The 15844-nt window shown below is 46.9% G+C and overlaps 4 protein-coding genes across 4 annotated transcripts; 2 read left to right on the forward strand and 2 right to left on the reverse strand.

Moving 5' to 3' along the window:
• Window positions 1-1571: 1571 nt before the first annotated feature.
• Window positions 1572-3932, forward strand: F5891DRAFT_691895 (uncharacterized protein). Its single transcript, XM_041372819.1, has 6 exons — window positions 1572-1724; window positions 1778-2392; window positions 2442-2798; window positions 2853-2996; window positions 3049-3513; window positions 3575-3932. Exons 2-6 carry the CDS (start codon window positions 1781-1783, stop codon window positions 3680-3682), a joined length of 1686 nt encoding a protein of 561 aa, XP_041231054.1. The 5' UTR covers window positions 1572-1724; window positions 1778-1780; the 3' UTR covers window positions 3683-3932.
• A 2416-nt stretch (window positions 3933-6348) lies between these two features.
• On the forward strand, window positions 6349-9051 carry F5891DRAFT_1170484 (glycoside hydrolase family 13 protein; the record flags this gene model as incomplete). The annotated part of the gene is made up of 20 exons (XM_041365508.1): window positions 6349-6519; window positions 6573-6707; window positions 6767-6796; window positions 6848-6976; window positions 7021-7137; window positions 7187-7225; window positions 7277-7313; window positions 7364-7488; window positions 7546-7608; window positions 7659-7727; window positions 7789-7856; window positions 7888-7948; window positions 7993-8135; window positions 8191-8194; window positions 8245-8271; window positions 8322-8383; window positions 8434-8504; window positions 8549-8639; window positions 8693-8735; window positions 8793-9051. 20 exons carry the CDS (start codon window positions 6349-6351, stop codon window positions 8919-8921), a joined length of 1614 nt encoding a protein of 537 aa, XP_041231055.1. The 3' UTR covers window positions 8922-9051.
• Window positions 9052-9509: 458 nt separating this feature from the next.
• On the reverse strand, window positions 9510-11568 carry F5891DRAFT_1126212 (major facilitator superfamily domain-containing protein; the record flags this gene model as incomplete). Its single annotated transcript, XM_041364060.1, has 12 exons — window positions 9510-9591; window positions 9651-9767; window positions 9826-9908; window positions 9968-10191; window positions 10241-10313; window positions 10365-10418; window positions 10539-10742; window positions 10795-10851; window positions 10913-11121; window positions 11179-11249; window positions 11299-11374; window positions 11448-11568. The coding sequence occupies 12 exons, from the start codon at window positions 11566-11568 to the stop codon at window positions 9510-9512; spliced, it is 1371 nt and encodes a 456-aa protein (XP_041231056.1).
• Window positions 11569-11794: 226 nt separating this feature from the next.
• Window positions 11795-14824, reverse strand: F5891DRAFT_1253720 (uncharacterized protein; the record flags this gene model as incomplete). Its single annotated transcript, XM_041369924.1, has 18 exons — window positions 11795-12524; window positions 12577-12646; window positions 12695-12772; window positions 12823-12953; window positions 13016-13063; window positions 13116-13212; window positions 13266-13314; window positions 13364-13411; window positions 13461-13675; window positions 13748-13790; window positions 13850-13961; window positions 14010-14064; window positions 14115-14185; window positions 14236-14377; window positions 14429-14466; window positions 14513-14572; window positions 14621-14701; window positions 14761-14824. 18 exons carry the CDS (start codon window positions 14822-14824, stop codon window positions 12205-12207), a joined length of 1722 nt encoding a protein of 573 aa, XP_041231057.1. The 3' UTR covers window positions 11795-12204.
• Between the last annotated feature and the right edge of the window lie 1020 nt (window positions 14825-15844).

Genomic DNA, 15844 nt, shown 5'->3' on the forward strand with positions numbered 1-15844 from the left:
GCCAAGTCATATGCATTCAACATTATTCTTATATCATAGCGGTGAGCCGCCAATTCCCGACTTCCTTGATCAGGCCGGATCGTCGACTACTAGATTCGTGGGCAGTCTGTCATACTGTTGAAATCTGTTGAAGCGAAGGCGCCAATTGGAGATGAGTCACTACATCAGCGATAGTATATGTACTGATTATGGGAACCCAGGTAAGCCGTCATCAAATGCGCTTCGCAAAATCACCGACACAATTACGAGAGATCTAAGAAAACAATAAGCAAAAATGTGACAACTACAGGAGATGACTTACAATAGAGACGGGGGATATGGATGTTATGCAACCAACCTGGCGTGATGAGAGAACGCCCAAACCCAAGTTCTTAAAAAAGGGGAATCATTTCAGCCGCACCAATCCCACTTCGTGGAGTCGGGGACTTCGCTGCTCGCGGAAGTTGGCTCGCATACTGTTCAATCGCATAGGAAAAGTAACAATTGAATCTCGGATCGAATCCTAAGTGCCATAAGTATGGTATCACCTTCTTATTCCTTGTCAGGTCAATAAACTAGTTCGCACGACATTGACTAGTAAATCATTGAATTAACCCGGAGGTAAGTACATTGGAAAAATGCACACCTTCTCATGAAACCCCTCAAAACTAGAGGGAGCAACAAAAGCTCGAGGGACAGGTAGTCTAATGGCGCCTGGCAGATATAGAGATGGATTACTGCAAGTGGTAAACATGATAGCTAGCACTCAAGATGTATTCATAAAGAAGACGACCTCTCAGACATGATCTCCTCCAGCTTGTACCTTCCAAAGGAAGTATGGAATTTGATATACCCATCGAAAAACGCGACATAGGCGTTATATGCCTCAGGACGCGATTTCAGGAATTCAAGGGCATTGTAATGTGCTTGCACAGTTTTCTCAATGACTCGGAGTTCACTGAGAGCATCCTGTTTGGTAAGAGCACGAGAGGCTGCTACGAGCGACAGGGAGTTTGCTGATTCACCTTCGATTTCTTCTTTGTCTATAGTATGACAATATATCACTGAATTATGGCAAGTTATAATGCAGGGCAGAGCCTAATACAGCTGCAATCTGCTCCAACTTGATTGTGCGATAGTAGTTCAATAACCGTTCCAAAGGGTAAACCTAGCTGTCAAGAATGCGGCTATCCTCGCAAAAAGCATGGCCCCATCGTCATCCTAGGACATGCATTTGAAGCACTGACGACACAGAGAAGCGGAGTCCCGTTCCAACATGATAAAAAGTATACTCCCTTGATACTCCCGCAAACTTTCCAGACGACCCAATGCCTACCGGAAGTCTATGGCACTACGCACAGCAACCACTGACGCATTCAGAGCCAGTCTTCGTAAGGTTTAGTACCATCAGAAAAACTGTCCGCAGGATGACCATTTTGCGCTAGAACTAGTTTGGATGACATTGAGAGATTGGTACGTGTGATTGCGTTGCACTAGGCCTCGAAGCTTGAAGCTTTGAAGTCACGGCACTCGTAAGCCGGAGCAAAGACAAAGCGTCGAGTTGGCCATGGCGGCGATGAACCGATGAAGAATATCACGTGTTGGCTATAAGTACAATCACAACTAAGCTACTGACTTTATGTAAAGTTTCAGGCGAGCAAAATCATTGACAATTCCTTTACTTCACCAGTGACCACGAACTTCTTAAATAACAATCATCATCTGGCACTCCTTCACGAGTATTGGTTGGAACGTTTCTCCTTAAACGCCTCATTTCGATCTAATGTAGCGCACACAGTTGATGCCGCAACCCACTTTGAAGAGGGCACCAACTCCGGTGCGAACAGCGGCTCCCTTCGCTCCACACGACGCGATGGTCGCATCACAGAAAGGTCACATAGAGAACCTAGTGCAGAAGACTCGGAATTTGGAACACACCATCAAGAAGCTAAACGATGAATTCAGTCTTGAACAAACTCGCGCCAAGGACACTGTCAATGCCATTAAACAACAATGGCAAGCAGAGCAGAAGGAGTGGCACGTTGGTTGCGATGCTTTACAGGCGTGCCATAGGATTGCTCATCTCAAAACGGCATACGCTCTGGACGACGAACGAATCGCAGTGCTCAAGGAGCGCGCAATTGCACGGCGCGAGAGGCTTGCACGTATACAAAGGGATTACAAGATCACCATGTTCCAGGCTAGGGAGGCAGAATTGGAAAGTCAATTGGAGGACCTTCAGGCAGATCTCGACTCTCGAGTGGCTGAAACAGAGTCTTTGCTTAAATCTCGTGATCAACAGTACCAGAAGACTATCCTCGACTTACAAACAAGAGACGCGACGCTTTCATCCGAGCTGAAGCTGAAGTCGGACGAAATTGTAGCAGCTCACAAGCAACGCGAAGATGTCGAGGTCTGCTCCTTCAGTACCAATCTTGACCGATGGTCTAACTTACTAGTAGGATGAACTGCGTCGACTACGAGAAGCCCAAGCAGACGCAGACGCGACGAGTGTTACAAATGTGTCCAAACTTTCCCGGATAACTGTGCAACGTGATGGTCTACAAGCAAGGGTGACTCAACTCGAGCGAGAGCTTGAGGATCACAAGGATAATAATGCTAAGTTGCAACGTCAACTTGACAATTGGCAAGGCTTGAAGAAAGGTGATGATGCAGATCTGGAGATATCGCGGAAGAAGAACGTCGAGTTAGAGGCTCAATTAAGGGAAGCGAATGCAGTGATCCAAGAACGTGATAAAGCGCTCGAGAAGGAGAAAGGTCGCACCACTAAACTCAAGGAAGTCCTCCATGAGTGGAAGGTCAGATTTCCTCTAGCTGTCACGCTGTATGTTCAAGCGATTGATTGTTTATAGACCGAAGCCGGAGAGCAGAGCACGCTCCTGAAACAGGCTGATGATGAGGCTACAGATGCGAAAAAGGCAGCAGAAAAACTTGAGCAAGAGATATCAGACTTGAAGGCTCAGCTGACTGCACTCAAAACATCCGCTGCTCCAAAGGTGGGGGAAAATTTCATGTGCCTATACCATATCTCAACGCACGATAATCCAGAGCAAAACGACGTCTCCTCCTATCCTTGTGGCATCAGAGGAGGAGGCTGATCAACCTCGCCCGAAACCCAGACCCAGACCTAAACCAGTCAAGCGCTCGAAGCCAGCTGACAGTGACATTGAAGTAATTGAGCCTTCCGCCAAAGCGAAAGGTAAACGAAAGGCACATCAGGAAGACAGTGCCGATGAAAAACCTGCAGCAGAGAAAGCAAAGCATGCACGAGCAAAAAAGGCCCCCTCCGCGTCAAATGATAAGGCACCAAAGAAACGTACTCTTGAATCCGAAGCCAAGAACCAGAAGAAAGCTGCGGAGTCGTTACGAACAAAGACATCAAAATCTGCTGCTGTTGCAGATAGTGCTGCAGAAGACGACCAAGATCCGGCACCTAAGAAGAAGAAACGGAAGCTCAATGTAGGCATCTTCCCTTCTACGCAACAACAGCCTCCAGTGTTTCACTGGGACCAGGTGCGTTACACGTTTCTCTAGTTGATGATCCGCTGAAACTTTGGGGTTCAATCACCCGCAGGGTGAACTCGGCCTAGGAATCCCTACCGAGTTGTCGCCTGTGAAAGATGCGCCGCGACGATTACACCCATCAAGCACAGGACCAAGTTTCGCCAAAACTCGCGGATGAAGTTTGCCCCATGTGGATGGATGCACGGCAGCTGACTCGAGTCTTTGATGTGATCGATGAACGTCATGTTTGATCTTGAATCCTGGTGACTGGCGAGTCGTTGGTCACAGCTGTAAGGGCCCAAAATGTGCTTATGAACCCGCAAACGGCGCGCTGTAGGAAGGCAAGTGAAGATATGATCATTGGAACAGTTTCACTTTTGGATTCAAAAGTGTTTTGCAAACAAGTTACATTGCTGCAGTTCTCACAACCAGAAGTACATGATTAATATTCTGCCATCAATTATGATCGTCTGGCTAGTGATATAAACGGAGTTTTTTGTGGCAAGGAACGACACCATTGCGTTTGTTTGGTACTGGAAAGCGGTTGAAAGGAGTGGGAAAGCTCACCTCACGAGAGGAATGCTGACACATACATCCTGGATAAATAAATGTCCTGTCATCAGGAAACCCCAACTGTCTCGCGAATGCCTCGGCGAAGTCTTGCACTGGAGACCGTATCAGTATCGGGATGCATAAACTAACAAAGAGATGGGAGGTGGATGGAAGGTAGGGAGACTATGGTAACAGAGAAAATAACATGATGCAGTATGACTTACGGAGACACATATCGACTGCTCAGGTGCGGCATAGGTGTTTACGGTGATGCCTTGTGATCCGATTTCACTCGCTGAGAAATAAGAACGGAAAAATGAGAGATGAAGTAATAAAACCTCTTGACTACACACCGAGCACCTGGGTAAATGATTGGATGGTAGGTTTCGATGCACAGAAAACGCTGGTCAACGGCATTCTTTTCTTCCTTCATGCTAACAAAGCACCTACGACAAGAAAGGATACCATCATCCAAATACAAAAGAACCAAGGGTCGTGCCTCCCGCAATGCCCCCGCTCGATCATAACCTTGGTTGCAAACACAGGAACATCCCGCGCACATGGACGTTGAAGATCCAATCGAAGTTTAGGGGTATGACGGTCACCATAAAAGCGTATCAAAGACGGGGCTGATTTACAGTCAACCACAGACTTCACAATGATCTGACCGGTATTCGCCACCATCTAGAACACCGTTAATAGCAGGTTTGCAGCTAACGAGGCACCCACCACGTTCAAACTGTTGAACTCTTTCTCCGTAGTCTGCACCATGTACTGGACCCCCTCTGGTGACACATCACATTCCAAGACAACACACCGCCTCCCTTGTGCCTCCACCTCGTCCGCAACGTCGAGCTTCGTGCACTGTGATTCAACTCTGTGATGGCCATGTCAAGTCCGTCCTCTACAAGCCGCACTGGGGCAATATCGCGTCCAATACCCTCGGCTACGCTGGCTATTAGTGTGACGTTAGGCTTTTTCTTGTGCTGGAGTAGCGAAATTAGTTATGGTTGTAGGAATTTGGAACCAGGACGTCCTGATTTTTATATGGAGAATTATGCGTTAGTCGAGTGCTGCAGGAAGCACTGTTGTCTTTCATGGCGAAGGGAACTAGAACATTAGCGATCTGCCGATAACACTAGAACTCATGATCTGAGGCATCCATACACCAGATCATTACTGAACTATCGTGACGGCAATGTCTCTTCAAGACCTCCATTGTGAAATCCTCAGCTGGTCGCGCCTGCGGCTCAAGCTCTGAGCCCAGGAGCTTCTATGTGAATTCGGCCTACCGATTCTGTACTGAATAACAAAGGTTGTTTCAAAAGATGGGCAAGTACGCCTTCATAAGATGACCTCGATTGTACGTTGAAGCCTTGTCAGAAGAATAAACAGCGTCAGCAACTTTTACACAGCAATTATTCAACCGTACACACTTGGGGGGGGCGGGTCGTGCGGCACGGAAGGCCGCTGCCAGTGAGGATATGCTTGCCATCCACGGAGAAGGTCATACATTGGGTTTGTGCTGAATTGACGTGCCAATAGATGGCGATGGACTGATAGTGCATCGATCTGAGAGCTTGAGTCGCCGAAGACGAACACGCCTGTCTAACAATGCAGAAGCAACAAACTAGTGCCAGAAAGATGAGCAGCAATAGATATCGATGTACGTCTCACGATCACCGCCCTGGTTTCAGGCCGCCAGTGCGTCCCACCCCGTCGCGGTAATGTGATGTTTGAGACTTTGAATCGTGAAAACACCCTTGAACTTCGCCCACGACATCAATAATTCAATACTTGATGTGCTTTAAATTCAAGCATTGAAGTAACCACGCATAGATTTGTTCCGCTCTGGCCCAGAGAAGAGGCACATACATTTATAACGCAGTAATGGTAATAGTAAAGTAGGAATGAGACCAACTTGAAAGGGAAGGGAAACTTGTCGCCACATCATGAAACTCCTCTCAACGTAGATATTCGTGATTAGAGTGATTAAAGAGGCTTTCCTCTATAGACCATCCTGTGATAGATACACACGGTGCCCTTATTCCATCGGTGAGCGGAACGCTACCTGGAATAAGTGGTGAGAGGTGGTCATGTAAACGGTGAAAAATTTTAAGCAGAGCTTCGAGGAGATTTATAGGCCTCGGAAGATGCCGGTCGCAAGTAGGGAGGCTCGTGACCAGCCTGGTTTCATCTCAGACGTAGTACTAGTACTGAAGACTGGTTAGACGAGGCGTAAATTTCTTGACGTACTGAGGTTACTGTTGCCAAAGTTAGCGCCTGTTCAAGATGCAGATAGCAGGACAGCTAATTGATGTCATGAACTCTGCGCGCTTTTCGATGGGCCACATCTACTACCAGCTCAGGTATTGGTTGGATTGTCTGCTACTTAAATGGGTGCCTCCATCTCTCCCAGCAATGCAACTTGGGCTTCATGGAAGCTCTCAAAATCCTACTATGGTGAGTTGTCAGTTGCAATTTCCGAAATGCCTATTCAAAATGGATCCTTCAAGGTACAATTTTTCACCTGGGATGCCCGGCACCCAGACATGAGCTGGTGGGAACATCTTGCGAAAGAAGCCCCGCACTTGGCCGTATTGGGGTTCACGCAGATCTGGCTCCCTCCGCCGAACAAAGCAATGGAACAGGTGAGAGTCAGCAGTTCTGATGATATGTTCACAATCCCACTGTACTATGATTACTGTAGACGGGTCGCGGATATGATGCTTATGACTTGGTACGATGTCCCGTAACACCTGTTTCAACACTCATTCAGACGTTCGTGTAGTGGGATCTTGGCGAATTCGATCAGAAAGGCTCTGTTGCTACGAGGTGGGGAACAAAGGAAGACCTTTTGAGAGCTTGTGGTGCTGCAAGGCAATGCAATATGAACGTTATCATCGATGCAGTTCTCAATGTAAGGATATCAGCTATATTTCATGAGTCTGTGCTCACACTCAGTCGTGCACCACGGTACATAAGCACAAACTCGGTGCAGACAGAACAGAGGCCTTTCGTGCTGTACGCGTCGATCCATTAAATCGGTTGCGGGATATCGAGAACGAGAGACCAGTCAAGGTATGACTCCCCTCCCTTGCTTTGAAGACCCTTTTAATATCATCCGCAGGGCTGGACTGCATTTGATTTTCCTGGACGCCTTGGGAAGGTAATACAATACATTATAATTTCATTGACTAGAGATAAACATACAACCCAGTATAGTAGCATGCGGTGGAGTTTTAATCATTTTACGGGTCAGTCCGTGTTGGACCTCCTTTGCTTTTTATGACTGAAATTATCGAAGGGTTGGACTGGGATGAGCTCGCGCAAACCAAGGGTATATTTCGCATTTCTTCAGAAATACACAAAGGTTGGTCAAGGTGGGTGGACACTGAGAATGGGAACTATGATTATCTCCTGGGCGTCGATGTTCGTCGTGGCTTTTCGTTAAAGTGCTCATTCTAATCAACTATCCGGGAACTATAGATTGACCACCGTCACCCTGAAGTACGAGATGATCTATTTTCGTGGGGCTCGTGGATCCTTGACGTACGTCTTGTCTCCATAATGTCTTACATGATTTTCTGAAATCGTTCTAGACCACAGGCGCCTCCGGGTTCAGACTGGATGCCATCAAACACATGGACCGCAGGTTCCTTCTTGAGTTTGTAAGGGGGTGTTTCGTCTTTATTTGTTTCATCTTGTGACGGAGCCACTTTACTATTGAAGATCAAAAGAACTCGGAACCACCCAGGCAGGAAGCGATTGTTTGCGGTATCAGAGTATTGGTCAGCGAAGTAGGTCCATCCTGGATTCCGTGATATACAGGCCCCTGAACGAGAGCAGTTTGCAATCTATAACCCCATATATTCGGGCGTTCCATGGCCAGGTGTGCATCCAATGACATCACTGACTCGGAGTTAATGGCAACAGACCTCCTTTTTCGACGTTCCACTGCACGAGAACTTTCATAGGGCAAGCGAAGCAGGTGCTTCATACGACCTGAGGACCATTTTTGAAGGTTCCCTGGTAAAATTGAGGCCAGAAGATGCTGTCACTTTCGTTGATAATCACGAGTGAGTGTTGGCACCAGATATCTACTGTTCTATGAGTGACCGTTTCTTGTAATAGCACGGTAAGCAAGCGTTTGATGACTGCAAACGATTTAGCCAATGATTGTTACAGCAAATTGGCCAGTCTCTGGAGAGCTGGGTAAGCCGTTCGCACTTCTGTTTTAGTAGCTTTCGATCAATTTCAATCAGGTGGACACCAACTTCAAAGCTCAAGCGTACGCCCTCATCCTACTGCGATGTCACGGATATCCGTATGTGCTATCTTGCTGAAACACCGGCCCTAACACGAATGTCATGGCAGATGTGTTTTCTATGGTGACCTGTATCCCAATGATGAGTGCTTTGACGAGGGCACCTCTCGCATTCTGAAAAGTTACTCCTTGCACGGAAATCGTTCGCATATGGACCTATGGTAGATTACTTCGAACACAGAAACTGTATTGGGTTCGTGCGCATGGGCGATTCCGATCATGCTGGGTGTGTAGTTGTGCTTAATAATGATCCTATGTGAGTTTCTTCGTGTCTTTTACACATGCTCATCTGTTGATCGCTTCCTCGAGGCTGGACCCAACTACGTCCAAAGTTCGAATGAACGTTGGCATAGTATGTGTCCATTATAAATTGTAGCTATAATATCTGCTTATCTCTTGTATTTTCTAGCACCAAGGAGCAACGTTCCACAGCTTGTTTGACGACACCCGAACTGTTGCAATTGACCATGACGGTTGGGGAGCATTTCCTTCTTCGGAGGATTGTGTTGAGGTCTGGATCAAAACTGGAGAACATTAATAGTCAATATTTCCAACAGACACTAGTATACTAGTACTGCTTATCTACATATTGTAAGAACGGAGCGATTTCCAATTGGTGTCGACGCCATGTGCGCGAGCTTGATCCATGATGTCCACCAGAGTTCGCGCACTTTGTCACACCATGTCACACGTCTGCCGCGGCCCGCAATGCCTTTTCACACTCCATGCACCCGTTTGTACAGTGTGTTGTGAAGTCGTGCGCTGTGTACCTAATTGCGGAGTTTTGGTCTACAGTCTCGATATAACGCTTTGGATAGATTGTCACATCTGGGGCATATCTCTTTTATTGCAGATAATATTTGGAGCGAGCCTTCTATGCACAAAACTAGCTTCCAGCACCGATAAGTTGGCCATGGGATGAGATCTACTTCGATTTTCTTCAAAAAAAACATGGTACTATGTATTATGTTGGGGGGAACCTAAATGCAACATACATAAGGATTTCGTGCAGAATTGCGTATGCTAGAGTCAATGCGCGGACTCTTGGGACACACGGACTGGTGGGACAATCTAGTATTGATTATAATACATGTTGCCTCCCTCCAGATAAACAAAGGTCAATCTATCAGTTATTCTCTATTGTCGAGAAACCAACATCTATGCTCGCCCTCATGCGATTGCCATAACGAATTGTCAAGAAGATGATCCTACGAAAGAAATGTTGAATGTCAGTATCACCGGTCTTGTGGCCCAAAAAGACCCTCACCCTTGTCCAATGACCGCAAAGACAGCCGCGATGATGTTCGTCCACGCAACACCTATACGCTCGATCGATGCAACGATAAGAGCAGAAGTAGCAGACAGAATGAGCGACCAGCTCGCTCTAACAGGCACACGGACGCGTTCAGGTTTGATAGTCACACAATATCATAGAGACTGACATGCAAGCAGCTGTGGCCTCAGCACTTCGAGAATGTACCACGTCCACATTATAAGAGTTGACAGGACTCGTTACTGAATCGACCTATAAAATCGGTGAATTGCATTATGTACGGGGTGCGGAGACCAGCTGGCAGGACTTACCCCCACTCCATTCGCATAGAGGCATAATACATTCAGCGTGAGGCCAATCGGGCCCCCAATATACGTTGTGATCAGTCCTGACGCCCCAATAGACAACGGGACAATGATCAGCCCTCCGATCCATGTTGCTCTCAAACGGTCTTCGGGACACCACGCTCCTCTGCGCTTCTCCCGCCATCTTCTGATTACAGTGTCAGATAGGCGGCCAGCAATCAGAGCTCCGGCTGTTAAAGATTGTGTTAGTGCACCAGGAGTACAATGCTCTGCACATACTGAGACTTCCCAGTCCATTTGGGAGGACAAGCGCCCCGATGATGGCTTCGTTCGTGATTCCATACTGGACGCCCTACACCGCGATCAGGACAGGATGCGAGATGGAAGACAATCGTCAGCTTACAATAGTATACGCCATCGGTACGACGAGAACTGCATTGTTTTGACTGAGAATGCACTGCACAATCAGTAACAAGTAACGACACACCATAGATAGTGTTGACCATTAGAGCCGACGCGAGCATCTACATCTCACACAAATTGAGAGTTTGCACTAGTGCATGATAAATGCACTCACAACCGCAAATAGGTTTGGACTGCGAAGCAACCAAAGAGTGCTTAGAGGATTAATCCATACGATATGAATCGATCTCCTGGACGACAGTTTATCGATGCCCAATGTGCCGGGATGACTCGTCTCAGGCAACGAAAGGTATATGAAAAGCATCTCGAGTAATCCCCATGCACCAATGGAATAATGCAGATTGCGCCAGGACCAATACTAGTGTCGCTGTACCTGTTCAAACGCGTCGCTAGAGTCAGCGGCCAAAAACATCCAGAATGCATTTACCTCCAACAAACGGGGCAACAGTGTACCCGATAAGTGTGATCTGAGATAGCAATGTCAGTATCAAACCGCAAAAAAAACATTCAAACACCATGATTCCTCACACTAAAGAATGCCCCGATAGCAGTCCCCCTCTCCTCCAATTTATAGAGGTCACCGATTGCGCCAATCCCCAACGACAACGCCCCAGAGCATCCAAACATCTGCACGAATCGCCAGAATAACAGACTCTGCAATGAAGCGGACAGGGCAACGCCACAGCTCCCAATGCAGAGAAACGGCATTCCCCACAGGTATATTTTTCGGCGTCCGTCTGTACTAGGACACTGGGGTTAGAACTCAACAGCTACCACGAGTACAATGCACACACAGAAAGACGAATAAGGAGCCCAAATCAACGATCCGATGGCACTAGCAAAGATCGATATGCTAAAAGCCAAGCTGGGAAATAGCTCGATCACTACACATCGGATGAGCATACAACACATACCTGACGACAGCATCCGTTAAGTCGAGATCTTTAGCTATCCGAGGGATCGAGGGCACGAACGTCACTTGGACGAACACTGACCAATGTTCATCAGTATCATGCCTCTGGATCAACAGTACGCGGCTTAAACTCCCATTGGCAGTACTCACTAGCCAACAAACCCACAAAGGACACGTGAGATAGGATCCACCTCTTTTGGTGTGGCGCGAATCGGTCATAAACAGCTTCGTGCGGGATGCGCACCAGCATAGGGCTTTCTTCTGAAGCCATCGTGAGTCGTGAGCTGACTCCCTGAAGGCTAAGAAGGATCAGTTGCCTACCTGCCGGCCAGACATCGTGACGAGTCAAGACTGTAACCGATATATTGCCGATATATGTAATAAGTACCTGTTGCAAGTTACTAATGTACACGTGTTTGAGCGAGTACATCATTCTGGCTGCTGGCATTCTAGATTCTTACCGTAAAACATCAGCACAAGACCTCGATATGCGAAAAGAGAGAGACAAGTGGGGAGGGGAAAAAAAATTATCTGACTCTCCAACTCCAACACCCTCTCCTTCGCACCTTGCCTCTCCTTAGACTTCTCTTCCACCTTCAATCTCACCTCCCATTCCTGACCAGCCGAGGTCGTCTTCTGATTTGAATCAGAGTAATTGGTTATGAGGGTGAGAGAATGGTTTTGGTTTCGTGGGAATCTAGGTCAGCCATCGGTAATCCGTGACTATGCAATTCTGCCTCAGCGATCTCGAGATTTCTCTGCGTGTTCTCTGAGAGACTGAGGTGCGCTTGAGTCTGTGTGTTGAGCGGTGAGTGCTTAGGCCTCCTCACTTCGCAGTCTGCACCTGCATTTCATTCCGTATCACAGATAGGGATCTGCACGGGTCATGCTCGTGTGTAAATAGGGTCTAAAATACAATATCGTGATGGTGGTTAACAGCCGTAATGGCAGACTCTTCAGACTGTGTTTCGAGATGCGATCCGAAGACATTGCTCTGCACTCTACTGTATTCCTGAAGCTCGATATGCGAAGGTGATCCAAAGGCACTGCTCCGGGCACTACTGCTGTCATGAAGCTCGAAATAGTTGTCTGTGTTATCCTTCTCTAGGCGGGGCGTTCTAGGTCCATATTGAGGTGTTCTGGAAAAAGTTGCGCTCTCCCTCCGTTCTGTGGTATTCCGAGGTCTCACGCCGTCGAATAAAGCAGCGGTTTCCTCCAGAGTACGACCTAAAGAAAAAATCAAAGCCGCTCCACAAGCCACAGAAACAATGAAAGTCACCTTTCGTCTCGATAATGAACAGCATCACAAATACTAGCTCCAGACAGAGCCATCCACAGTAAACAAGGTACTTTGCAAGATGTTTGTCAATCGGAAACTTGAACGAGATATGACTTACGTATTTCCAACCTATGGCATCGAGTGCCCAAGGATTGACGAACGCGTTGAAAGTATTGAAAAGATAGGCAGAAAAGTTCTGTGCAAATTGTTAGACGGTGTTCAAAGAGGAGTCACGAAAGGTCCAACCATAATTGCAAGTCCCTTGGCGCGAATATTGTAAGGCAGAATCTCGAGTGTGTACGAAAAAATCATCGGCGTATATGCAAAGTCATAGAAGAAGAAGAACATAAAAATGAGCGGTACAGTAGCTGTTCGTGCTTAATTAACAACCGCACCAAGTACAACAAGATTTCGCACTTGCCTTTCACAGCTACAGTACTCCTGGTCTCTTCGAAAAGAGCGGTAGTAATTGTCCACATAGAGAAGACTACTCATACGATAGAATGAGCGATATTCTCGAATCACAGAATAGTACTGACCGATCAACATTCCGATATTTGAAGTCAGGAACACCTTCCTTCTGCCCAACTTGTCCACCAGTGTTGTGCCTAATAGAGCACTAGCGAGATTAAAAACCTATACAGTCAGTATAAGCATTGACTCAGGCTCCTGAGAAAGCATGGATGAACCTGTAGACAGCCGTTAATTATGGCTTTTGTCCGGGTCGTGGTTATGCCGCTGTTGAACTTTTAACCAATGTACCGCCGTAATAATCCAGAGAGCATACATCCCGTCCAAAACAATGTTGATGTAAACCGAGACCAGACCGTTACCACTAAAAGGAGCATCAATTTCCGTACAAACTAGAACAAGATTAGCCAAACCTCCACTGCGAGAATACTGCAATCGATATAACGATAAACATGCGCCGTCTGTTACCAGGAGTTGCGAAACACGTCAGGTAGGATGGACTAGATGCAATCTCTCGTTCAACATTCAGAGCGTGTCGGATTTGAGCCATCTCGAATGCTACTAAATGGTCGCATTGCTTTGGCCCATTTGCATGGTACTGAGCAAGGACACGCGCAGCTTGCGATTCCTGTGAGAACAATGACAGAAAGCTCGACCTGTGAATTCTAATTGACCGGGAGATTTTTTCGCGAATGCTCACCAGACCTTTAGCTGCTAGAAATCGAGGACTTTCCGGGATGAACCTAAACACGATCAGAAGTGCTGAGTCACGTTGGGGAATTTGAGAGTCAAAAATGCCGACCAAATCAACATCATTTGAAGGACAGGAATAGTAGCTTGAATGAATACAGGGACTCTCCACGACCATTGCGACGCCCCTGTTTCATCATAAGCGACCAGGCAGATCCAGGCCGCTGCAATACATGTGAGAAATCAATTCCATGGCACTGAATGTTACACACAGATAATGCTGCCAAAGTACCACATCGAATTGTATAGAGCAGTCAATTTTCCACGCTTGAATGATATTAGAGACGACTAATAACAGACGAGGTGATTGGACATACATGCGTTGGATAACTAAGTTCGCTGATGAGCAGGGGAGCAGCATTGATGGAAAAAGCTATGCCTAAGCCAACTGCCAGACAAGGATAAGCATCCGAAACATTCCGTGAATGGCAGTCTTACTGAGCACACGAGCGCCGATGAATACCTGCACGGTGGTGCATAAGGCTTGCGTGAAGACACCAGCCAGCACGATGATTGCCCCGATGAACATACTTGCTCGTCGTCCTAGCAAGTCAGACACATAAGGGGAAAATGGAATCCCCTAAAGCCAAAGTGAGCCGAGAATAATTTTCAACGAGCTGTTACAGCTTACGCTGAGGGCACCAATGCCTTGGGCAGAATTTATGAGGCCTAACAGTCGTGAATAGAGGATTACAGCAATTCCAGGACTACCTACCTAAGGTTTTTCCCTGCGGATGATGGAAGTATTCTTGCCATCCGGGCAAAATCTGCAGACCTAAGGTAACTTGAGTCGACCGTATGATAGTGAATGCTCACGACCGACCGTTTAGTATGGACGAATCAAGGCCATTCAGTACTGATGACAGCAGTGGTAATATCAAATAGATGTTTAAAACCAGGAGACCTGCGCGTCGACGTTGTCAAGTAAATTATTTGTTCCGGTACGCTTAGCCAAGCTCATACCACGATTCCTCCACCACGACTCTCGATTAATGAAGTCTGCAATTGTGTATTCCAGGACTGCCATCAAGACGAAGATGTTAAGTTGACAGGCAATTGGGGGAAAGGAACGAGAAGTTGAAGGTGATGAATTCTTGGGGTATCATGATATATTGTGATATATGCTTGCCATCACTTTCAAACAATCGAACGCAAGGGTCGCGTCCGAAGCCTTGACTTTAACCGCGTCAGACATACTTGGGTAATACAGAGATGAAATCTCGCAGTTCGGTACATTTCTTCCCAAAGTAAAGACGTGGTGAGAACGAGGGCGGCGAGTAGGCGGCGGCTCAACTATTGACGCACCCTATACATTCAAACCTTAGAAGTAAGGCCATGACAACCCGCAGTAACCCGCGATAGGTCCTAACGCCTGACGAATCTGTATTTGGCGCGGTTGCTAGCAGTAGTACATAGGATTACCCTGCTGCCCCATGTTCTTGCTGTAAATGTTTATCCCATTAGTACTGCTGTGCTTATTCATACTCTTTTCGTGGACTCACAAATTTACAGTATTCGTTATGTAACTCTAAGCTCAGCCTCGACAGCCTCGTCAGTCCACATTTGTCAAATGGATGGTATTAGACTCTGATCGCAAATGTTTTGACCTAGATTCGTTAAACTGGTCTGCAGTGCAATAAGACGTAGGTCAGGCCCACGGAAGCGGCGCCGCGGAACCATATCCGGAGCCAAGTCCCGCGACAAGGTTCGTGCTGATTTTCTGTTGGCTATGGTCATGGATATGGAGATGTCCCAACTCCCCTTTCCTGTCGCGATGGTGGTCGATGAACCCAAAAGGCTAAAATGTTCTCGCCCTACGAGCTGGTGCCTGGATAGCGAGCCTATCCTCGATTGAGTCGCGATGGATTTTCTATACTACTTCCCAAATTTTCACTATAAAACCATTATACATATAAGTAGTATATGCATCTATCAAATGGTTAGGACTCGCCTATGTAAATTGCGGTGGATTATTTGGGTCAATATGTTTTTCAACTGCTGTGAAAAAGTTGGATGGATGATCATATAGCGGCTGTGAAAATTTGCA

Source organism: Suillus fuscotomentosus (assembly GCF_016647785.1).
Source record: "Suillus fuscotomentosus strain FC203 chromosome Unknown F5891scaffold_7, whole genome shotgun sequence".
In the NCBI taxonomy this organism is placed as follows: domain Eukaryota; kingdom Fungi; phylum Basidiomycota; class Agaricomycetes; order Boletales; family Suillaceae; genus Suillus; species Suillus fuscotomentosus.

Bases quoted from the DNA above. Each gene is read 5' to 3' on its own strand.
- F5891DRAFT_691895 (XM_041372819.1), top strand. From the start codon at position 1,781: ATGCCGCAACCCACTTTGAAGAGGGCACCAACTCCGGTGCGAACAGCG. The intron at 2,799-2,852 runs GTCAGATTTCCT...GATTGTTTATAG, and splicing joins AAGTCCTCCATGAGTGGAAG to ACCGAAGCCGGAGAGCAGAG. The intron at 2,997-3,048 runs GTGGGGGAAAAT...ACGATAATCCAG, and splicing joins AAACATCCGCTGCTCCAAAG to AGCAAAACGACGTCTCCTCC.